Source organism: Clinocottus analis, unplaced genomic scaffold (genome assembly GCF_023055335.1).
Source record: "Clinocottus analis isolate CAN_PGR_092001 unplaced genomic scaffold, fCliAna1.0.p SCAF_5, whole genome shotgun sequence".
NCBI lineage: Eukaryota > Metazoa > Chordata > Actinopteri > Perciformes > Cottidae > Clinocottus > Clinocottus analis.
The window spans coordinates 12,596,042-12,620,578 of record NW_027176207.1 but is presented as its reverse complement, the minus strand read 5'-3'; the positions used below and the strand labels follow the sequence as shown (position 1 = coordinate 12,620,578).

At 39.8% G+C, this 24,537-nt stretch overlaps 2 protein-coding genes across 3 annotated transcripts; one reads left to right on the top strand and one right to left on the bottom strand.

Moving 5' to 3' along the window:
* Positions 1-1,227: 1,227 nt before the first annotated feature.
* On the bottom strand, positions 1,228-14,561 carry hephl1b (hephaestin-like 1b). 2 transcript variants are annotated; one of them, XM_068600699.1, is made up of 20 exons: positions 14,282-14,561; positions 12,394-12,638; positions 11,055-11,267; positions 10,097-10,291; positions 9,566-9,820; positions 8,794-8,962; positions 7,753-7,892; positions 7,493-7,624; positions 6,872-7,077; positions 6,368-6,512; positions 6,018-6,230; positions 5,041-5,260; positions 4,794-4,933; positions 4,434-4,559; positions 4,248-4,354; positions 3,883-4,117; positions 3,177-3,316; positions 2,334-2,487; positions 2,184-2,201; positions 1,228-1,551 (listed from the first exon to the last, which is right to left on the bottom strand). In XM_068600699.1, the coding sequence occupies exons 1-20, from the start codon at positions 14,449-14,451 to the stop codon at positions 1,469-1,471; spliced, it is 3,306 nt and encodes a 1,101-aa protein (XP_068456800.1). In that variant the 5' UTR covers positions 14,452-14,561; the 3' UTR covers positions 1,228-1,468. The 2 variants fall into 2 exon arrangements, with proteins under 2 accessions (XP_068456800.1, XP_068456801.1); XM_068600700.1 differs by lacking the exon at positions 12,394-12,638 and having other exon boundaries at positions 14,282-14,411.
* A 1,723-nt stretch (positions 14,562-16,284) lies between these two features.
* On the top strand, positions 16,285-24,473 carry tmem135 (transmembrane protein 135). The gene is made up of 15 exons (XM_068601261.1): positions 16,285-16,636; positions 17,113-17,240; positions 17,677-17,769; positions 18,004-18,037; positions 18,130-18,195; positions 18,413-18,459; positions 18,576-18,617; positions 18,706-18,885; positions 18,960-19,029; positions 19,142-19,309; positions 19,444-19,507; positions 20,342-20,418; positions 20,911-21,009; positions 21,130-21,197; positions 21,846-24,473. Exons 1-15 carry the CDS (start codon positions 16,499-16,501, stop codon positions 21,979-21,981), a joined length of 1,410 nt encoding a protein of 469 aa, XP_068457362.1. The 5' UTR covers positions 16,285-16,498; the 3' UTR covers positions 21,982-24,473.
* The last annotated feature ends 64 nt before the right edge of the window (positions 24,474-24,537 follow it).

Below are 24,537 nucleotides of genomic sequence, written 5' to 3'. Positions count from 1 at the left end.
AGGACACCCGTGTTTGTTTCAATTGCGTAAATAAAGTGTTTACGTGTGCGCTGTTTACCAAGATGTGATCTGCTGAAGTTGCAGGTCCTCTTCCCCCCCCCCCCCCCCCCCCCCACACACACACACACAGTTGACCAGTTTAACACATTGGCATTGGGCATGAATGATTTAATTAGTATCATTTCTGGGTTCTTTAATGTGATACCGCATTATTATTATTATTATTTAAACGTACTGCAGTCGTTTCTCAACGCCTCACGTGAGGACAGTTTGCATGACCAACAATGTGGGTGCTGACTGTGGTACATTATGCAACAAGAACTCTCAGAATTTTAGTTTTCAAAAGTTTATTTTCATTGTTCGATTGCGCCCCAACCTGAGACATTAGTCCGCAGTCCAGGAATTGACGTCACATATGCTACTCTTGGACTTTTGAGAATCATGTTGACTGCCTATAAGTTAGTTAACATCCGGTATATTTCAAAGGGGAGGTATATATATCAGTCAAAACATGTTGTCTAGGTTGTCCACTCGCAGTGCACTACATGTGATCTACCTAATCAATATGCAAAGCAGTCACTGAGTGACCAACAGTCCCGCTAACGGAATAAACACTGATATGGTAATTTGGACAATTATATTGATCAATGGTTAGATTAAAGGTTTGGCATTCAAATTATTTTTGAGATAGCCTGAACCCTTTCAGGTTGATGGGGCATTTCATCAATCACGTGGGTTAATCAATCAGTGTTGGAGTATCACCCAAAACTCATCAACTGATCTCACTGAGCGATAAGCTGACGATTTTACCCTGATTGTCATTCTTTACAAAACACACCCATAGCATTCAACCAGTGCAGTGTTTATTCCTGCACTTTATCAACAGGATTCATTGATCTGATCCCTAACATTGTTTAGCGTGCCACGGATTGTCAAGACAAGGTTGAGTTGTCCGATTAACTACCAACATAAACTGCAACATACTCAAATTTAAAATTCTGTATATTGTTAGTCTCAATGGGGATACTTGGCCATAAAAGCTACAAAAGAGTTGCCACACACTCTCACAAACACACAATAAGAAAATGAGTTAACGCCACCTTGTGGTTGTCGGTGGTGTTAACCCGTAAAAGCATAATGCCAAATATCAAAATAGGGTTGTATACATTTCTTTATTGCACATTCATAAGTGGAATAAAATGTTGGTACAGCAACACTTTGCAAAAACTAACAATATTGAACATAGTGCAACATAGAAACAACTCATAAATATAAAATGCCTTTTTTGTAGTCTGAAGAGATATATTTTTCAACTTTATACGTGATTGTAAAGCCATCAATATATTTGGGCTGGTTTGATCATTGCTTGATATTTACATTCATGAGGCCCATTAATAACACAGACAGTGATTTTGTCCCTGGATTTGTTGTCAGTGCATTAATGTCCACAGTTGTCAGAGTCCCTTCATCAGTACAGGCCGCCGCCTACAGCCATGAGACCAAGTGCCAGCGAGAGCAGAAGTGTCTTCATGGAGCTTTCAGTTCCTGGCGCTGCAACAGGAAAGACGCAAAGTGGAAGAGGAAGTCAGAGGTAGGAGGGGAGGAAGAAGTAAATTATGAAACCCTTGTCAGCCAAGAAATCGTATCACATGTAAATGCACAGCAAAAAGATAACCAGTGTGTCTGTGCATTCCTCATTTAGTGATGTATACATGATCTTTAACATGTACTGGCGTGGAAGCAGTAATAAAATTAATTAATTTAATTCTTCAAAATTCATCTCGTCAAGAACGTATCTGCTGCATTAAACATCTTTCAACAATGTCAATACTCAATACTAAGTAAGCAAACATTGATAACATTTAACAAAACATTCCACATCCATGACATCACAGCAGAAAAAAAAGAAAGTCCAATAACTGGTGTCCCACTTTGACCGAACGAGATTATAGAAAAGGATGGTTTGCTACGGCCGTGAACAAACCAATAAAAATATCAATAGAAATTGAATTACAAAGCAATAGTAATTTAACATTGACTAAAACTAATGCAAGTGTGATGGACTACTCAAGTTTCAAAGGCATCTAACCAATGACGGAGAGTAGTGAGGGCTGATATAATGTGCTACTTTGACAATTTGAAGTGTTGATAAAAAGTTTTTTTTAAAAACCTACAGATCTTACCACGTGAGGAGGCCTTTTCTGGAATTGAAAAAGAAAGAAAAGTGAGTTGTCAGACAAACCCTTTTCAATGGATGTTCAGATTAATGCACATACGGACGTTATGTTAACACCCATGCACAAGACAGAAGCACGTATCACATGCATACGCACCAACGATAGAGAAAGTGGTCTCCATGCCAGCCTGGATGTGATCAGTGACGTGACAGTGGAGCAACCAAGTCCCCGGGTTCCCAGCAATCATCTCCACAGTCTGGAAAATCCCGGGGAAGAGATCAAAGACGTCTGCGCGGTGCACATAGTCCGTCTAACGCACACGGCACATACAACACAACACAGGAGAGCAGAGACAAATAAAGATGCACAAATTGAAATCCACACTAGAAATGACGAAGGCACCTACAAATGACTAGGCAGCACACACACCTTCACCTCCCCATCCAAGATCTCACCAACCCCCTCTGCCCACGCTCCTTGCTTTTCTTTCCATACAAATGAATCAAAATACTGGCGATAAGAAAGATATTGGGTAGATCATAATGAGAATGAATATGAAACTAAATGTTAAACTAAACTAAAAAAGGAAATCTGGTTTGAATTGAAATCAAACACCATTAGAAAGCTAAACTAAACTAAGTCATAAATAATTCCTAAACAGTTTCTGATTCGTTTGGAATACAGTCAAATTGCTCCCAAATATAAACTACTGACTGCACTGAAAACAAGTAAAACAAAATCATACAACTAAAACAATATTAAACAAACAAAATATTGGAAACGATCTCTGCGTATTCTGCTTCCTAAAAACGCAAAGCATTCAAAAAAAGCTTCCACTCAAGGCACATTTCAGATGTAGCACCTTACCGCACGTTTCAGACATTAACACTCGATATCATCATTTCTACACTGTGAATACAGTATGGAAGATCTGGGAGATTTGAAAGATCTTTAATATTTGTATACACAGTACGTATAGAATTTGCCTTTCGGGGTTACCTTGTAGGTAAAAGTCTCAGCGTGGAAGTGAACGGTGTGCATGTCCACTTCGTTGCCCATGCCCAGTAGATACCAGTTAACTTTCTGGCCCCTGGTCATCACCAGGCCATGGAGGTTACCATAAAGTCGACCATTGATCCCTTCAATAGACACGTTCCCACACAGAGATTACAACACACTCATCACAGAGGATCAGACAGAGGCATGCAGACACATCAGACGGCCTCTGATAACATTCATACAACTCATAGAAAATTTGAAAATGTGTTGCAATTCATTTAGTTGAAGTTTGATTTGATAAATCCGTTTCTGTGAGCTGAGGAGGAGCCATATGTTGCGATATTTAAATGTTAGATTCTAGGATGTCCATTGGATTATGTGAACTTGCGTTTAATCATTTGCTTTTTAATTAAATGTTGTATTTATCTTATTATACTTTACATATCTTATGATTAAGTGTGTGTAAGTTCCATACATCCCCTTGTGGACAATAAAGATCAAATATAAACATATGAATGGTTTTACTGTCATTTCTACACTGTATTCTCCATACTATTCTATTTTCCATTTATGTTCAATTCCATCTCAATCCTTTTCTTGGATTGGATTTTCTTGTTTTCCTTTTCTCACGAGGATCTATTCATTTCTCTAATGAATAAAGAAACTTGTTTTTTATCTCTATGCCTACCGCCTTCTCTCTTCTCACCGTGCATCATGTTACTCTCTGTAAAGTCTTCATCTAGACTGAAGGTATCTGGGTCGACACCAAGATATGTTCTGATGTTGTCGTCCAAGTACCAGGACTGGTTTTCATCATGCACCATAAAGAGCAGAGCGAATTCCTTCTCCACGTCAACCCTCTGTCTGTCGGGCCCCTCACCACGCTGCAGAGTCCCAGGCCTGCATATCACCAGAGGCCCCAGAAGACCACTGAACAGATCCTGAACCATCACAAATGAACTCCGTTATATACATCCACACTCCAACCTAAACATGCTCATTCAATTAATCATTTTCACAGCCACATTGTGATGTATGTGCTTCTGTATGACGGTCACAGGGCATCTTTACCCTAATGAAGTCAACATTGGAGTAGTATGCATATGAGATGCAGTTAGGATCAGAGGCCCCTGGACCAGAACTTTGAGGAACATCCCACGTCAGCTCGAGTATGTGGCCTAGAGGCAAGAGAACATGCAACCTTTTGTGTGAAAAAAAGCATGCATTTTAAATATTTTTCTCAAATATGATTCTCACCAGGCTGGACAGGAACGTGAGCTCCACTGGCCTTCACTCCATGTGCGCTAATAGAGTATGGACGGCTCGCTTTGTTCTTGAATGTGATCACAATCTGCTCTCCGGTCTCTGCTTTGATTATTGGGCCTACAGAGGAGGAACACACTTCATTATAAACTATTTCTTTCATGTTAAACTTGGGAAAAACAAATTGACAGGGAGAACGCTCATTTACGATTGTGCCGAACTATACAAACAAGTGGAGAGACAAATACAATAGTCATGAAGGAAGACTACATGGGTACATCATGTATCACAGCATCAACAACAAAACACATAAAAATACAAAAATCTTCACGTCATACAGAACACTAAGCTTACCCATAATTCCCAAGTGCTGTTGGTTAGCCTTTCGTTCCTTCTGAACTCTGAAGGTGTCATCAGTGTATTCTCTATATACCACCTTCTTATAGCGCGAGCCAATTCTGTTTTCCCCTTTCGACACAAATATATTGCCTGCACTGGGAGACATGTACCAATTTGCTTCCATTAACAAACAGTAATAAGTTTCGCCACTAATCACAGGCTCCAACACAGAAATACATCACCCTACAATTATCTTACACACCTGTTCTCCCGTGTGGTGTGGTGTTTCTCCAGCTCCCAGTTTCTTTCGGGTGAGAAGTCCCACTCTATTTCTTCAGCACTAATAAAATACTGCACAATCTTGGTCGGCCCTCCGGAGTGTGTGAGCTTCAATTTGTGATGCGGGCAGAGGTTCACTCGGTACTGCTGCCTCATGCCAGCTGAATAGTGGTCTGTTACTCTGCAACTTACCTCATGCAGGCCTGAACGGGAGATAAAAGGAGGTTAAGCATTCGAACACATGAGTGAATATGTTTATGGCTTAGGTGCAGACATTTGAAACTGAAACACACAATCCCACTCAGTATTTGCTGTGGTTTCCTGAACACACTGTACTGGTGTACAGGGTTGTAGTTACCATTTTAAAGCCAGAGCCCATTTCTTGCTTTGCAATTTGTTACAAAAATCTGCAAGTTAAGGAAGATTTAACATCTAGACTGCATATTATCACACCATTTCTGTGTTTTATACTTTTTCGAGGGTGAAACATATCAGACACAAATTAATATTCAGAGCCAAATTTATTAAATTTAAATTAAATTAATTTCAGTTTAGTTTCCCGTTTCATTTGTATTCATATTCCATACTTGTCTTTTTTGTATTGTAGAGATACCCATCTTAGTGCACATGTACAATTTGTGTTTGTATTTGAGGTTGTGGCATAATCCTCAAACCACGTCACCTCATACTATAAACTGTATTTTAATTATGTTATTTGATCTATTAATGAAGCCCTCAAATATAAAAAATACTGCAGATAGTTTTAAAATTTCCCAATTACATAGTAGTTATTGATGTCTCCAGTTGGTAGTGTACGTCATACAAGGTTATAGGTTATCTAAGCATGTTTATAAAGAACAAATCTGCCTGTCAAACAAAACTGTGTGAAGAAAGGGATGTGGTTTTGGCAGTTATAGACAGTGTGTGTGCGTGTGCGTGTGCGTGTGCATGATAACTAACCAGGCGTGCTTGGCTGCATGAAGGCAGTCGCAGTGGTGTGAGGGAACAGGCTGACAGTGTCACGTGTCGCGCCCTGCTTCTTGAAGGTGTTACCCTCGAAATAGACACCATGGATGTCCACCTCTGTACCCAGCCCAAAAGTGTACCAACTAACTTTGTCCCCGGCACACATCTCCAGTCCATGAAGGTTCCCATACATGCGTCCGTTTACAGCTGGTGTCAAAGGGAAGATTAGCACTACAAATATTGTATTTACGGTATGGAGTTATGATCAGTGTCAATCAAACAATATTTAAATCAAATACACGCAGAGAGGTAAAATTATACACTTTGCCAAACACATTGATTACCATGCATCAAATTGCTTTCCACAAAGTCTTCGTTTTCTGGATCTGGCTTGATGCTGCCAAACTTCTCAATATTCTCATACAAATACCAGCTCATGTTTTCATCCATGACAGAAAACAGGAGAAAGAACTCTTTATCCAGACCCTTCTGTAAAACAAGGCGCACACAGTAACAGTGAGGACATACATGGCAGGGTTTCATTGCAGTTGCTGTCAACAGCATGAACAACAATGGTTTTAAATATAAATGCGATGCCTGCCTTTCAAAGATGTGAACGGTTTTGTTGTTACAATCAACTATATTGTCTTTAGCACAATGTACTTTGTTGTCATCTTATTTTATCTGCGATGGTTAAATTTGCTGGGATATAATTTCAATTTGATAAAATCTTAAGTCATTTTTGTGATTAAATTTTAAAAGATTTTCGAGAATCGCTGTGCGAAAAAGATTATCCCCTGCATTTCCTTGTGAGACAAAGTGTGTGTGAGTGGACAGTAAAGCAGCACCTGGGTTCCGTTCTGCTCCAGCGTTCCCTTCTTGCACACAAGCAGCGGTCCCACTAATCCAGAGTTGGTGTCAGAGGCGGGATCAGTTGCGGAGTAGTACAGGTAGGGGATGCAGGGAGAATCAGATGACGACGGCCCTTCGAGCACTTGCCAGGTGTAGGTGAAGTTCTCCCCTGGACCGATGTGGGAGCCTGGCTTGTCAACGCCTACAGCAAGGCACACAAAGAACCAACCGTTTGTTTGGAATAGTTTTTTTTGCTGTAAAACTCTATGCCTGTAAATTGAGCCGGGGAACTGTTTTTCTATTTTTAATATAAGTTTCTTTCAGAAATACAAACTGCAGATATTCTCATGCCTTCGTAATAAACCTTTCATTATAAGTTCATACAGTAAGTACAACGGCCAATCATCATTTGAGTTTTTGATCTTCATTCAAATGAAATTAATTTCCTAGTCTAGCCATAACATTAGAAGCACAGAAAGAACAAATGCTTTTGTCAACCTGAAATGTTAACAATCACCTACGGCTCCTGCTTAAAGAATACAGTTTCATGAATCCTCTTCCCTTATTACCACCCGACTTTATAAAAATGATGGCAATGCAGCTGGTTGCTTCCTCACCGTCCTCATAGCTGATTCCTTGGAAGTGTTTATCATAGTGCACGCCATGAGGCTGTATGCTATAGTTTCTGTCAGCTTCATTCAGGAATGTCACTCTGAGAGTGTCTCCTTCCTCGGCCCTCAGGACTGGACCTGGACAAACAGAAAACCATTGGAAGCAGACAAGAGTATTTAGGAGTAAGACAAGACAAGTTTTTCAGAAAGATACAAAAGAGGAAGTATCAAATAATCTGGAACTTTGCTAAAAAGGAAGGCCTTACCCAAAATCCCTAAGTGTTGAGAATAAGGGGTTGTGGGCTTTGTGACAGTGAAGGTATTGTCTGTGTACTCGACGTAGATCACTTTCATGTAGTCGCCTCCGAGCCTCCCCTTATCTCTTCCAAAGAAAACCTCAGATGCACTGTGAGAGAAGTGGTGGGGGGTGTGTGGGAGGAAAGATATGAAGCACAAGGTACTGTAAGTGAAAGGAACAGAGAACAACTGATATGCAATGAATATGCGGCCTGGATGAAACAGCAATCTCCAATTTCCTTTTACAGAAAAAGTGAACACAACAAAAAACTGACCAGTCAGGGCCACAATGTATCAGGTCAGGAATCATAACAGATACACAATAACAACTGAGTCACTGCATCACAATCTACACTGTTTACTTTAGATGCCACAAACTGCCTCCCCACAGGAGCAACTTGTTTATATATAATCAACCATGAGCAGAGGCTAAATGCACAGACAGGCAACTTTCTTCAGAGATTCATCCCTTAATGAAATAGTGATTACCTAGTCAGTAAGCTCCTGTACTTCCTTCTCCAAAACTACTGAGGTTGTACTTTCTAGATGCAAAAAATGACTGGTAGATATTAGCCTGGCTAAAAAAACACAGAAATTATTCTGTGTTAAGAGCCTGGCGACATTAAAATGATATTTTAACGATCTACTACAGAGATTTAGTCCAGTTGTGTCATATACTGTACCCGCATCCTTAAACAAAAGTAAGACATATTTTCGGTTTATTATGAAAATTCAAACTTAAGGATTTAAAGTACTATTGAAACACAACACTATAAAACTGTACATGTTTGGCGACAACTATTTGCAGTACAAATAATGTATTGGGCTAAATGTATGAGCTAAATGAGCCAAATGGACAAAATCCCTGACCTGATAAGCTAAATAGTTAAGAGAAGCTCACTGTGTGTTTGGCCCAAACGTCAGTAGGGTTTTGCATTACATAGCTGTTACCATTGATTAGGTTGGATGCAGCAGGATGACACTGCTAATTTGATAAGGTGTCTGCCCACCTGTCGGCTTCAGTGAGGGACACATTATTAATCAGATCCCTTCCTGAGGGACCATAGCTCCACTGGACTTTCTTTGCTGCCAGGTAGTAGTTTCTCACAACGCCACCCATCATTGTAGAGCCGGCTTCACTGTTACATGCCTTCACTTCATAAAACGCCTGCATCCCAGCTGGAATAGATAAAAAGAGACACACACATGAACATTACATGGAGCATATTTCCAGTGCACAAAGTTAAAGCTTGTGTGGAAACTGGGCCTTGAGAGCCTCAGGAAATGTTATTGTCCGAAACTTGATAAGTCTAAAGAGTCTGATTTATTAGCCTATAAAAACAATTCTTTTTCAGTTATCACATTACTTCCCAGTGTTTCCTTGAGCACACCAGACACTGACAGGACACAGCAACTGTAAACCAACCAGGTGGGATTTGTATAGTATACATATTTGTGCATGTGTCTTTAAAGTCCCAGAGATACAAATGGGCTATTACTGTATGCCTAGTAAGAAGGAAGAAATTACGCGAGTGTAAACATTATTTATATTGTTAAACAAGTATGCTCACTCAGTTCTTATTTCACTGGACTTTAGACAGCCTTAAAGTAAAGGTCCTGACGTGTTTACTATAGAAATACAAGCTCTGCTGAAGGAAGACTCGTGACATCCCTTTGACAAAAGTATAAAGGTGTGCCACACAAAAAAATGCATTCCTCACGTCATCAATTCTGCACAATTTGAGCAAAGGTCACACAGAGGTCAAAGATCAGGTGCCCTACCCTGCAAGTGGTCATTAACCTGGCAGGTCAGCAACCACTTTCCTGCTGCTTTCGGGACCATCTCAGCAGTCGCAAACGTGGCAGGGAACAGGCTAAGGACGTCAGTGCGATGGCCACGGTCCAGCAGTGTATTCCCATGGAAAAAGGCCGAATGAATGTCCACCTCGTTTCCCATGCCAAACAAATGCCAGGCCACTGCACGGTGCTGGCATAATGTGATTCCAGGAAGGTTACCAAACATAAAGCCATTAATAGCTGTCACACAGAGAAAACACAGACAGAGGTTAGAAGAAAGGACAAAGAGAACAAACCCTCTTTAATGCACTTTGTGAAAGCAATTTGTAATGAGTAACTCACAACATAGTCAATTAAAAAAATGCAATTGGACACAGGAGAATTGGGACAGGAAGAAAACTCAGATAGGCATTTTAAGATTTTGTGAAAAACAGTACAAAAAATAATATTTGTGTTGTCAACCAACTTTAAGTGTGCGTTTTCAGATGAATGAAATCTAAAAAAGATCTCTCTCACCGTGCATCAGGTTTGACTCCTCAAAGTCTGGGTCTTCCCGGTCCACTCCAGCTGGATCAGAGCAGTTTTGAATGTTGTCCTCTAGGTACCAACTCAGGTTTTCGTCCACTACGTTGAACATCAGGAAGACATCCTGGTCCACATCATTTCGAGCAGACTCTACAATAGACTCCAGTTTTGCCTCCTTTAAGATACCTGCACTCATAGAGAAAGATGAGACAGAGTAAGGCGCAGGATGAATACGTTGAGTATTTATCCACTCAAGCATAGCTATAGGAACATAAAATATTTTTTTTCGACCATCTCATCATTCCATTTTTTTATCCAAACCACTTATCCTATTTAGCGCTGCTAGAGCCAATCCCAGCTGACATAGGGCAAAGGCAGTGTTCAGGTTTATTACAGGTTTATTGCATGGCACACATAGAGACAGACAACCAATTAAACTCAAACCTACAGGCAATTTAGACTCTACACTTAACCTAAGCTGCTAGTCTTTGGAATGTGGGTGGAAGCCGGAGAGAACCCATGCTGCCACAGGGAGAACATGCAAACTCCACACAAAAGGAGCATCTGGGGTCAGGGATCTCGCTGTGAGGTGACACTGGTAGCCACTACACCACCGTACAGCCCATCTCAGCATTCATTGGATGTAGAATAGGTTCTGAGTGTGGGGGAATTCCCCCACTGGTTTCCCATTGCATTTGTATTCTTATGAAGCTTTCTTTTGTTGGCATTGTTTCATTGTAGTCATTAAGGGCTTAAGACTAGGGAGCGTTGGTGTAATTGACTTCCTAAGAATGGATATAAAGAGGCTTTTGGTGAATCTAGCTATAATTAAGGAACATAAAAATAAATTACAATTGGTATATATAAATCAAACAATATACAGACACATCTTTTGAAACTCTTCGTCTGATGTAAAATAGTACGATTTTATAGTCGCATATTTTCATACCTTTCTTGCAGGTGAGCAGAGCTCCGATAAGTCCAGAGGCGATTTCTTTGGGGGCATCCAAGTGAGAGTGGTAGACCCATGTCAGGCAGTTGGCATCGTCATCTGTGGGGGCAAATTCTGGTCTGACCTCCCAGCGGTAAGTGTAGCTGCCCCCGGGAGGAACAGAGTCATCTTCCTTTAGCTTGTTTGATGTCCCATCTGGATACAGCGCCCCTGGTAGACAAATAGAAGATGTTCATGCTGAGCCCACTCTGTTTCCTCTGAAGTTTAGAGAGCAGTTGAGCCTGAATGTTTTCACTTTGTCAGTAGAAAGCAACACTCTCGTAGTCTCACAAGCACATTTCTTTGAATTCACTGTTTGAACACAAAATGGAGTGCATGAATGATGTACAACATAATATAATAAGCATGAATTAAATGATTCAACTGCAAATAGGTTTGATAAGCAATGGAGGTTTCCCAAGTACAGGTCATATTAATTTCCTCTATGGTCTTATCGCTGAAACTTTCAGCCTCTACGTATATAAGTGATATATGAACACATTAATGACCTCAGTCTTGGTAATAGATGTCACGGGTACACTGACCTCTGTTCCAATCTGCACACGTCACATAACGTGGTTTAATGCACATTGGTTAAAAATGTTTTAGCAGTTTTGTGTCTTGATATCACTTCCCTGTTCTCCTCAATCTATCCCTTCGTCTCGCTTCCTTCTCACCCGATTTGTCATTTTCAAATAGCAGCTGTCACTGAACAGAAATGTTCTTTATGACTCAATGACAGATTGGTGTAAATTGCTTAGTAAAGCAGTACATGCCTCAATGTTAAGAGTGCAAAGAAAATGTTAGTTTGTTCCCTTTCTCTGGAATTTTAGAAGCATAATGCATCTCCCCCGATGAGCGGGGGATGGGGGCCTGTTGCACAATAAAGAGATGCAAAGTTCAGAATACTAGCCATATGTAGAAAAAAAGACCATATTAGTCACCCAGTTTATAAAAACTGCTGCGTCATTGTTATCTCACAGGCGCCTCTCAGCACTTGTTGAGTTAATTAGGAACACAACAGCCGGACTTCATTCTTAATTCTGTGATTGTGATTCTGTGATTGCGTCCTAAAGTGAACTGCTGTTCACTTTAGGACGAAATCCATTCAGTATATTATTCAATATGAAATATTAGAAGTTGTCTTATTACAGAAACTGCTTGGTATCAGTTTGTATGAACAGTTGTTCCTTTGCATCTGAGTTGTATCATAATGGAGTAATTGATTCTACACGGCTTTCTGTGTGTGAATACAGTGTATCTCTACATGCAGGGTTGGTATTATGTAACACCATACCCTCTGAATTCTTCTCATAGAAAACGCCGTGAGGATGCATAGAGTAGCTCCTGGTTGCAAAGTTCTTCAGGTGGACAACAATAACTTCATCAACCTCAGCTCGCAGTATCGGCCCAAGGAAGCCCAGCCAGGCCGGTCGGGGAGCCCGGCGGCTGTACGTGGCATCGGTATACTGTATGAACATGGCCTTCTTATAAACACTGCCAATACGGTTGGATCCTCTTTTCAGAAATATAGATGCATGCCTGAGACAGAAGTGGAGACAGAGAAGTGGATTATACAGAAGGAAGAGTAAGAGGCAGAAGAGAAAGCGACAGACACTTATTCTGATTTGTTGTCCATTTATTCAGGTCAAGATCAGGCTTTTGATTACACATTGACATGCAGTTGTATCTCCTTATAGTGTAATGTTCATTTTTGGGGCAATAAAGAAGGATCAATAAATAATACACATTTTCAGTCTTTAAATCCAAGTGAGAGAAGCACAACATGCACATGTTCAAATGACATGACAACATTGCAGCTGCCAACTGCATGTGATCAATACAAAATGTAGAATAACTTTTCAAAAAGGAGCAAAGTGCCAATATGGCAAAAAAAAAAAAAAGTGTGACACCATTTAAGAGCTTTCTACGGTCTCACTAAAGGCAGTGATTTATCTTGAGATGACTTAACACGATTGCCGATAGCAGATTCAATGTCATTATGAAATGTACATGAAGGTGATGAATCCTTTCAATGTAGCTGTAATGCAGCAGAACAAATTGCATCTGCTTGCAGCACTCCAACAATTAGACTCGTCATTATAGTGATTGCACGTTTCTGTGGGCTAATAACGGGTTACTGGAGCTGTAGCAAACAGTTTTGCTTCTGTATATCCAGCCTATAACCAAAGCAACAGGAAGATGATAAGAATAGCGTTTACATTATTCACAAATGGGTCATTTTGTCAATCTTCTTATATAGGAGAAGAACAATTTAGATGCTAATGTGCGATACAGACCTATTTTTAATGATTGTACAAATGCGCTTTTCAGTATTGATGGGATTTAAGACAATCATCTCTCTGTTGAATTGTATGCACCTTTGTTATTGAAATGCAATGCAACTGCATCAAGGTTATAGTAAAACACATGACATCATGGCTGATTTTGTAATGTCAGGCTGCGTATGAGAGCCACCAAAAGGATGAAGTATCTTGAGTAGAAATTATCTACCTGGATTAATAAGTCAAATAGGAGGAACAAGTAGATAATAGTATATAATATCTTGAAAAGATAAAGAAAAAATATTGATCAATAGAAGCTAAAATAGCTTGGTTTGAATACAACCAATGATTCTGCTGCACTTGTGTGTGTATTCAATATTGTTACTGACTCTTGGGTAAATTGGCTGGCTGAGTTTATAAAAATCAGGAAATTCCATCCTTATGGTGCAAGTAACACTTTCTAGTTTCATTTAGTTTTTAATACATCTGTCTGTTCATTATTAAAACCTTTACATCTGTAAAATAGCAGCACTGGTACTGTGATGCAATTTACTCCCCATGAGGCAGATTTTTGCATTTCCTGACTTATTTTGGCCAGTGGTAAACTTTGCAACTGAAGCCTCCATTCTCATTCTTTATTAGTCACGTCATCTTTCTTGTGCATCTGCCTGACTAACAGCAGAGCACACAACACTACACTTCTGAGGTCCATGAGACCGTCACATTCTGGCCTTTCATTTTGGGTTATTTGTTTCTTTTTAAAAGTATAATATAAATCACAGTCGATGAACTCAACACCCAGTGTGTTTGTCTGATAGGAATGATCTGCGATGGTATTTAAGTACACTCACAATCTGTAACCTGCACTCTCTAAATAACTTGACTGTATTAACAACTCACTCATCATTTTCGACGTCTTGCCCGTTAAGCAGATTTTTTCCACTTGGTGCGTAATCCCAATAGTCCTCAATGATCCCCACATAGTAAACTCTCTCTCTGCTTCGCCCTTCCGCCCCGGATGAGAGAAGGAACAACAAACAGCTCGCAAACAGCTCCAAAGTCCGCGCCATGTTCAGCCGATAGTTCCGCCAGATGCAGGGCTGAGTGTTGAGCGGATTTTAGTTGAAGAAGAGCAAGTTGACTCATCCGTGCAAACCCGAATGAGCAGTGTGCTGTGGCGCTGCCGCACTTATGAAACTCTGAAGGAAAACAGTCGGCCTATTCAGGCACAGCGCGGCCCCGGTGTTACCGCCTCCTGTGGTATCAGAGTACAGGGATCATAAACACCACCTCGCGTTAATTGTTATAAAATGTATTGAGATTGCCTGCTGGGAAATTAAGGTAATTGATCCACTTAAGTCAAAATGCAGACTCGTGTACCGTGGGGCGTCGTGATTATGACAACTTTCCAGAGGACATGGTCGTTAGTTCAGCTCCTGTATGGAAATCAAATCGTTTAGTTTGGAATCATGAATCTACATTTTCTCACCATTTTCTTAAAAAATATCTTATCAGCAGTTAGTGGCTTAAGTGTTAATACGTCATTTAGTGATTGATTGTAGCTCAAAAAGAAACATTTGGGTTGTGAAAAAAAACACGCTGGCTGTTTATCTTCTGGAGAGTAATTGGTGACTACCCTTGTTGATGCTACAGATTAAAAAAAAAGTTTTAAATGTATGTGTAACACTCAAGCCAGCATATACATTTGTAAATTAAAGTGGTGTCTCACTTCTGTTGGTGGATAAAGCTGTTCTCTTATAACTGATCTATACTGTCACAATTTAATCAGTTTATTAGTTGCACCTGTTTGTCACACTCATCTCATCAGCATACATTCTGTACACCTGTTGGTCACACCTCATCAGCTCAATCACACTCACCTGCCCACTCTATTGCACTTAGTCCATTCTGTATAAGCCCAAGCTTCACTCCTGGACTGCTCTCCCGTTGCCGACCCGGCCTGTTTAGGCTTCCCCGGCTTGTCTCTATCTGGTACACACCATCTTATTTTGTCCCTGACCCCGAGATTCCGGCCTTCTGCCTTGACTGTTTCCATTGTGTGTTCTGCTGGAATACATCTCTGTTCAACCCACCATTCTGTCACATTGCATTTAGGTCCTTCCCATGTTGCGTAATGTATTGGCCATGAACACAGTAATCCATATACAGTTTAGTATACATCCTTTATAAGTGGTCATCTTGTCTGAAGATAATCCTACCTGTGGTAAATTAGATCCAGCGTCATGCTCTTAACACAGCAGCTCCCTGCATCTTTCAGCTTCAAGCTTTGTGTCGTTCTCTGTATCAAAGTGGTGAGGCTGACACCTGCTGACCAGCTGTGATCAGTACAACTGTCAACACCAAGGTGGGTGAAAAGTGTGCCTCAAAGTATGCAGGATATTGATATTACACAAACCACATGAGCATAATTCTGATCACTCGATTGTGATCCTTGAGCTTCTTGTTCATGACAATTTTCACAAATTCCTTAGTATAATTTGCTACCCAATGCTATTAAAAACAAGTTTTATTCGAGAGTGGTTCTACAGGATAATTAGGTCTGAAAAAAAGTGTCCTGTATTCTTGCACCCTCAGTCAGGACTTGTTCTTCCTCTTTCCAGTCACTCCCCTGCACACCTCACATGTGTTTATTTAAACACACGTCACTTTAGCATACACTTTAACTTAAATGCACATGTCCCTTCAACATACACTTTAACTTAAACACATATGTCACTTTAACATACACTTTAACACTAACGTTATTTGTTGTCTGCTGTCATTGACTGTTGATTTTTGTTTGTCTCGTCTAACGTTCCATGTCTAATGTTGCACCTTCCGCCAAGGTTCCTGGCAATAAACGGTTTCCTAATTCTGATTCCGAAAAACTGAACGTTGTTGGCGGCCCTCTAGGTGGCGCTCGCGGGGCCGCGGCCCTGTGATCGAGAATTACTGGATAAGTAGACCACAAGCGCCGTGCACGTGCACGGCTCGTTTACGTGACTGCGCTCCCGTCACAGTGAACTGACACGACCGCGCGTCGCCGCCAGCCTGACTATCTGCTGTTGTTGCTGGTTGTTGGTAGCCTACGGTCGGTCGGTCAGCAGCAGTACAGACATGGCCGTCCTCAGCAAAATACCTCACAGCTGCTACGAGATCGGTCACACCTGGAACCCGTCGTGTGTGCAGTCTGCTGTGGATGTAGCTAAGGGTGCACTGGAGGTCTCCTTCAAAATATACGCCCCTCTTTACCTGGTAAATGTGGCTGTTTGACCTGACATATCTGAACTTGTAGGTTAGCTTACACAGTTAGACTCTGAAGCTACAGTTAGCTCGCTAACCAAGTTAGGCTAACTAACGTTAATTTCGAGATAACGTCGTGAAGATTGTAGCTGACACGTCGCTAGTTTTCAATCAGGCACAAAGTTCAAATCTCAGAGTAAGAAGTGAAACTTTGCATGCGATACTTTCAAGTTGCCCTATAAAACACAGCGGGACACAATCTTTAGTTGGTCAACTGGAAACAAGTTGATGCCGTCTGACGTGTCGTCGCATTTGTTTGTTTTTTTGGCGCACTGTAAGCATTCCTCAATACTGTGTATAGCAAACCATCATTGCTGTAGCTCCAGCTGGGTAGTTTAACACAATCACACAACATCATCATGTGTCAAGAAATTATTTGGCAGGCAAATGTGAACATTTCGCCGTTTCTCCGTTTCACGTGACTGCAGATAGCAGCAATCTTAAGGAGAAGGAAGAAGGATTACTACGTTAAAAGGCTTCTCCCAGAGATCTTGTGGTCTACCTCTTTCCTCACTGCCAATGGAAGCCTCTACATTGTTTTCTTTTGCATTCTCAGGTTAGTGACTTTAAGGTCGACACACGTGTGCGCACTGCTATTGACACAGCTCAGTTAAAATTACGATGTAAGACATGCAGGAGGAAGTCAGTTTATTGGTTATATCAGGGTCTGCTGTTGCTGTTTTCCAAGTTGCTTAATCTGGAGTTTTCCTTGAAAGAGGAGATAAGATAAGCCTTTATTGATCTCTAGAGAGGAATGTTGGGTATTGCAGTTATTCAAAAAACAAAGTTCAGTGTTGCTCACCTTAACCCTTGTGCGTTATTATGTAAGGTCAAAGTGCTGCACATATTTCAAAATGGCTACACAGACTGACCAAAAGAATATACATATTTTCAACATTGAGATAATATTTCCCCAAATATTGCTTCTTTAAAGCTGACTGTACATTCCAGTAAAAAAATAAATAAATAACACTGTATATTTCCAACTTTAGGAAATTGTTGGGAGGGTTCAAATCCTGGTCCGCTGGGTTTGGCTCAGCACTGCCTGCCTCCTATATTGCCATCCTCCTGGAGCGCAAGAGCAGGTGAAATTCTAGTCTGTTTACTCTGACCAGATGTTTCTACTCTTTGAAAGTCTTTTCATGTTTTGAACCAAAACACATTTGCCAAGTATAGCATAAGGCACTTTTTTGGGGACTTAATTAAGTTGTTGGATCAAGTATCAGGTGGAGATCAAACATACCCTCTTTGAACTGTGTGTGTTTATTGATAATCTATATGCATTTCCTTTCCAACCCCCCCAACCCCTTCCTGCTCAGGAGAGGGATGCTGACAATATACATGACAAATATTGTAAGAGACTTTGTTCATTTCAGCGTTAATTGTAAAGAAATGTAAAAGCATATTCACACAATGTATATGTGACAGTGTCCTCTTGTTGACAGGCCACTGAGGTTTTGTTCCGCATGGCAGTGACACGAGGGCTCATCAAACCCATCAGACATGGCGAGGTAAGATGACAAGGAAGTGTGTGGGTGAGCTGAAAGTGAAGGGAGGCAGCTAAGTTATGGGATTTGGGGAGTTAATAATATAATGCAGAAAAGTCTCAAATACGGCTGCTTAGGGTGGCCCTAATGATGTGTGTTCTGTTTTCTTTCACATATTGCCAATCTTAAATTGGCCCCATGCTAATTTTTCACCTGTTGGCCCTTTTCTGTTTTCCATTAGGTGCTCTTGTTCTGCATAACTGCATCGCTCTACATGTTCTTCTTCAGGTTGGAGCAGCACAGTGGACAGATTCCGACAGTACAATTTGAAATGATGGTCAAAAATGAAAATATGTTTGAGTGGACATTAGAGTTTGAGTTAAATTCAATGTTCTTTGCTGCAGGAGTAAAGATGGTCTCAAAGGCTTTCCATTCTCTGCATTGAAGTACGTTGTTCCTTCTTTCTCCTTGATTTAGATTGACTGATGGTGTTTTGGTAAACCTTACATAGGTGGATTGCATTTTCTGTGACAGGTTTATCATTGGGAAAGAGGAGATTCCAACTCACTCTGTCGTGGGAAAACAAGTCTGCACAAGGTCCCTTGAGGGGACACCTTCTGTAGAGACACAGGGTTCACAGGCGTCGGGAGAAAGGCCAGACGACTCCAGGAGCAAAACTCTGGTGGCCCACACCAGAGACCTGCTGCAATCAATGTAAGAGAATACCCTTCTTTACACGGACACAGACAAGACTTGTACAGAGGGCATACTATTCACTTTTTTTTCAGATGCAAAAAGGGTCCAAGACACAGATGCTGTAAGCATTACCAAGACAACTGCATTTCCTACTGTGTGAAAGTAAGACACTTTTGGTATGATCGTCATTAAAGCTCAAGTGTCTTTATTATTACAATAATAATGGTAATGGAAACACTATATCAAATGTTTTTTCTTTTCTTTCTTTCTCCAGGGTTTTGTCAGGATGTTCAGTGTTGGCTACCTGATTCAGTGTTGTCTTAAAGTGCCTTCAGCGTTCAGGCACATGTTTACTAAACCCTCACGGCTGCCATCCCTCTTCTACAACAAGGAAAACTTCCAGCTTGGGGCCTTTCTAGGATCTTTCGTCAGTATCTATAAGGTACATGTCATACATGCTGTTTTTGTTTTTGGTATTATGCTAACTAACATTTCCCGTATTTGTCCTATCCCTTGTGTTGTCATGTGAGTATCATCTTGTAATTTTTTTAAAAAGTATGTTTCTCTTCCACTTAGGGAACAAGCTGCTTGCTGCGTTGGCTGCGCAACATTGATGATGAACTCCATGCACTGATTGCTGGTGAGACAGTATTGTGTGAAGTGTCAAACATTCTTGTTGAGCAATTCTCTTGATTGTCTCATTAAATGTCAGGTCATGTCAGGTGATTCAACCTTAGGGATGCAAACGACTCTGTCAGGAGAGGCGAGGGTTAACAAATTGTGATTTGCTGTGCAGGTACATTTTAGGACTGCCTGCTTCCGCTTCACAGCGATGCAAACATAATGAGAGCTATAAGGGCTGTTTCTGTCAATTTTAGCCGGCCCCCCACATGCTCCATTTGACTTTGAGTTTGTGTCCTGCCAAGTAGAGAGCTGAGAGTTATCTTCAGTGTTTGACAGATTTTAACAAAATAATACTTGATAAATATTGGAGGATTGGATAGATGGGACATCCTCATTAAACAGGGTACTTTGTATTTAAAACACTGGCGGCATCAACTTCAACAACTAAATACAATACCAATACACAACATAAGACCTAGGATTAGGAACATGTTTCCTGTTAAAATCACATTGTTTATTTGAAGACCGGTCTAATACACACGAGAAGCCTAATTCTGTAATTCACTACATGTTAACTATTGGGGAGGCAAACTCATTGAATTATGCCTTATTTAAGATCAGTGTATATAATGGAATACTGACATTAGCATACACCAGAGAGGCTGTTACAGGTCATAAAATGCCAAATGCAAATGTTCCCCCACTGGCTGCCACGCCAAACAATTGTGGAATTACTATTTGTTACATTTTATTTTTTCAAACTTTGGCTGGCTCTTTTTTTTTCTCCACCATACAAGTATTTGCTTTCCTTTTTAATCTGTTTGTCAATTGTCTCTTTGTGTCTTTCAAGGCTTCCTGGCTGGCATGTCGATGTTCTTCTACAAAAGCACGTCAATATCCATGTATCTCTTCTCAAAGCTGGTGGAGGTAAATAAACATCTCAGAAATACTTCAAACTGTAAAAAGAACATTACTTTGTCATAAAAATATACAAACCAACATTAATCTCTCATCTCAAGGTTAACAAAATGATATTTACTGAATATGATAAAAAAGTAGAATTCACCTTTCAAATAATAAACAAATGTGCATTCTTTGGTAAAATGTGTATGTGGGGATTCTCTGAATAACTGATTTCCATCAAACCCAGTCACAGTGTCGGTGTGTAGGAGTATATTTAAATGCAGACAAGACTTCTGAAAAGGCTGGTCATAATAAGTATACTGCTCTTGCAATGTGGCTGTTTTTATTGATATTAGAGCCTTGTAGAATTGTTAAAGACATGGTAGTAGCATATTGCCAGAACAACTATAACAGACGATAGTTAGTAATGTGCTACTATACGCGTCTGCTTATCTGAAATGTATCTGTATTCACCAGTTCATCCTGAACAGCACATGTAACAATCTCTGTCTTTAGACCATGTACTTCAAGGGCATTGAGGCCGGACGGTTCCCATACTTTCCTCATGCAGACACAGTCCTATATGCCATCTCCACTGCCATCTGTTTCCAAGCTGTAAGTAACTCATATACAAACATGTATACTTGCTCACATAAATATGCTTCATACACATCTTTTTTTTTTTTTTTTTTAGCTCAGTAAGAATGTAATATGTGACTCGTTACTGTTACACAGGCTGTGATGGAAGTGCAGAACCTCAGGCCAACATACTGGAAGTTCCTGCTGCGTTTAACGAAGGGCAGGTATGTTGTATTGTCAAGGGAAAATTTGACACCTTTTTAATGTGGATTGCCAATCCGTGTTATTGGTAAATGGTGTCCATTGAAGCAATAAATTCCTTAATGCCTACATGTACTGGGACTCATTTGGCGCAAGCTACTGACTCCAGCCCAAACATGGTGTTGCTAAATTGCATCATTCATTCATTCATAGTAACACAAACGCAGGGCCTCAAATCTGCCAACGATAACATTCATTGCAGTAGGTTTTGTTTGCATTGCAGTGCAGTTTGAGCAAAAGGCACCACAGGATGGACTACAGTGACTTAGGGGTAGTTGACATGATTTTTTGGGTTGGTGGTTCAAAAAGTAAATCTGCAGGCTTGTATACTAACTCCTAAAACATCGTCATCCAATCCGTGACTCAAAACCATGATACAAATCTGAACTGATCTGAGTTTTGTGATCAGTATCAGCAACAACTGCAGGCGGTTTTTGTACTGTACTATAGAACAAGATATGGTTCAAAGTCTGCTAATTTAACCTTGAACAATGTCATAAAATTCTGCCTTTTTAACAGTACAGTCCAACTATTTTCACCATGTTAAGGTAATCTTTAAGTGTTGTATTTTTCATACCCGTACATAGATCCTTTTCTGTTTCTGCTCCTAGATTTGCTCTGATGAACCGACAGTTGCTAGACGTGTTTGGGACTCAAGCCTCCCGGGACTTTAAAGGCTTTGTTCCTCAACTGGACCCTCGTTACATCACGATGCTTTCACCAGGAGCCGACGTCCAGCTCGGTTGAGTTGAGACCAGGAGGGCCTTTCAGGGTCAACTCAACAGGAAATGGACAGGTCGTCTGTTATTTCTGAGTAACTTCAGGATTTGTTTGACTGTGTTATTACAGCTCAGAATGAGAGATGTGGTGTTATGAGATGGGATGAGCAGGGCGTCATGAGGTTCAAGTGTGGTCCTGAACAAGCACATTTACTGACTGGGCTTGTATGAAAACAGGTAATGGATACAATAAATAAAATGCATATAAAAGTGTTTATGAATTACTAATTATCATTACTAATTATTACATTGTGTCCAAATAAAACACCAATAATAATGCATATTTATATTTTGTCAAATTTGCTTTTGGCAGGCAGACATTACCTTAAAGAAGAAAGTAAGGTTGATAACTTTATTGATATTTGAATGGTGGCTCTCACAACAGGGTGAAACTCTCTAATCTTTTTTTAAATCAGGAACCATGATACCTGATTTTTACTGTGACTTGACATAAATCATTTGGGCTCATTACTCCTTGACAATTTCTGAATGTGTACTGTTTAAATTTGTGTAAGTGATGATATATGTAATTATGTAGCCTGATCAAATATGTAATTCTATATTAGACAACTGGAGATTTATTTACATTGTGATCTAGGATGTGAAACACAAGTTACTTTAATTTCCTTTTTGATTTTCTTTTTTTTTTTTTTTTTAGTTTGACCAAACCTCATGATGTTTTTATTATAACTACACTTGACAATGATTGCAATCAAGTGAGTCCCCTTTTATAGATGGTGTGGTTAAGGAAGCAGCCAGAACCATGGTTAATATGGATATTACTTATGTGGAGAAGATGGTAAAGCATTAACAAATTAGTTTGGCGATTTTTCAGTTTCCAAGACTTATTTACTGTTAATTAATGAAGTGATGAAATTACCTTTTTCACCTTGAAGATGCATATATCAGGCGTTAATAGATCTATGTTAATAGTTTGTAAATCACACAGACTGTTCATGACAAGAAACCAGGTTAATGGGTGAAGGCAGGAAATCAGAATGTGTTTACAACACATGCTGCAAATCACTTATTGGATTACTCTCAAGCCTGCATTGACATTTATGTTTATTAAAAAATGAAATTGGGAATATGAAGTCATATATTAAGCTGTACGGCTTGAAGAGAGGTTAATGGTTCCATTTTCCAAATTCTGTGCATAAGTCTTAATTTTTACTAATTGTTTGCTTTTAACTGCAAACTAGCTCGTTTTCGATGTACTTATTTTATTTTTTTAGTTTAGTCGGCCTTAAATTATTTTGATTACATGAATGTACTGCTACAAGTAATGCTCTTTCCATTACGGCACCGCCCTGCTGTCACAGGGATACTTCCCGAGCTCTCAAAGTTTGCTACATTATTATAATCAGGAACATGGTCTCTTTTCCACCTCTGGTTTACAATCAAAAACACACGCTGCCTTTTTAATGCACAATCTGTTTCAATATCATGAGAAAAGGTTTGAGCATAGAATTGGCTTCTGACTTTCGAAACAATTTTATTTACCAGTGTACTAGTCAAGATTTTGTAATGTGATGAATTGCAATGCAAGGAGACTAAATACCACAACACATCTCGTCGACACAAATTTTTGAACCGTTATTGCATTATTCAACCTAATCAATCCTTTACATTTCCTTTTTTTCTGGAGGTGATTGGGTCTGAACAGACTAATCTGTACAGCTCTATATTCACTACTACAGGCCAAACGCTTTTCAAATTATCTGGTTCATGTGCTCATAAAATATATGAAGATTATGTTGGTTGTTTGCATCCTAATTAAGATTCCATGGTGAACCCATATGGCTTAAAATCCACATTGATTAAAATATAGTTTACTGAGGAATTTGGGGCCACATTGAAGTGTTTCCTGAAGACGATCTGCAAATAAAAAGCACACAGCTGAGTCCACATTTGTTTTTTATTTGTTTCTGATAGATGAGGGTTTCTACCAAACAAGATGCTTTGAGTTCTAAATATGTCATGTTCTCTGAAAAGTATGTATTACACCTTTTATGAAGTGATACATGGTCCGTTTGCTTCTGCAAATAATGGAATCAAGGAACAGTTCTGTGGTTTAGGAAAAATTGCTGTCACATCTGGCTCATCACAAATTTAACTATTGCATTGCACACCATTCATTATGACTTAAATATGTGAAATTATTATATAGCAAAACTGTAAAATGGTTGCATCTTTTTGTGCACATCTCATATGTGTGGTAGTTTATTTGAACAGTTTTAGCTTCTGATTCTATTCCTCAAACCAACCCAGCTTTAGATCCACGTGAGGTCCATAACAGAAGCCATGATTGTTTAGTGCGAAATTCATGTTTAGACTAAGAGGTGTTTAAAAATAGTGCGACGTTAACTAAATTTATTGTACAGTCGGCATTATATTATAAATATCAGCAAATGTTTTTGATTCATGCGAAAAGAGTATATTAAAATATTTTTCAATCCACCGGCAAGAGTTGTTAGTTTTCTATGCTGAGCTTGATCTCACATCTTTTTAATATAAAGGAATG

Bases quoted from the DNA above. Each gene is read 5' to 3' on its own strand.
- hephl1b (XM_068600699.1), bottom strand. From the start codon at position 14,451: ATGGCGCGGACTTTGGAGCTGTTTGCGAGCTGTTTGTTGTTCCTTCTC. The intron at 4,560-4,793 runs GTAAGCTTAGTG...CCTCCTCTGTAG, and splicing joins ACAGCACTTGGGAATTATGG to GCCCAATAATCAAAGCAGAG. The intron at 4,118-4,247 runs GTAAAGATGCCC...GTGATGGTTCAG, and splicing joins CCAATGTTGACTTCATTAGG to GATCTGTTCAGTGGTCTTCT.
- tmem135 (XM_068601261.1), top strand. From the start codon at position 16,499: ATGGCCGTCCTCAGCAAAATACCTCACAGCTGCTACGAGATCGGTCAC. The intron at 18,196-18,412 runs GTAAGATGACAA...GTTTTCCATTAG, and splicing joins AACCCATCAGACATGGCGAG to GTGCTCTTGTTCTGCATAAC. The intron at 21,010-21,129 runs GTAAGTAACTCA...ACTGTTACACAG, and splicing joins CTGCCATCTGTTTCCAAGCT to GCTGTGATGGAAGTGCAGAA.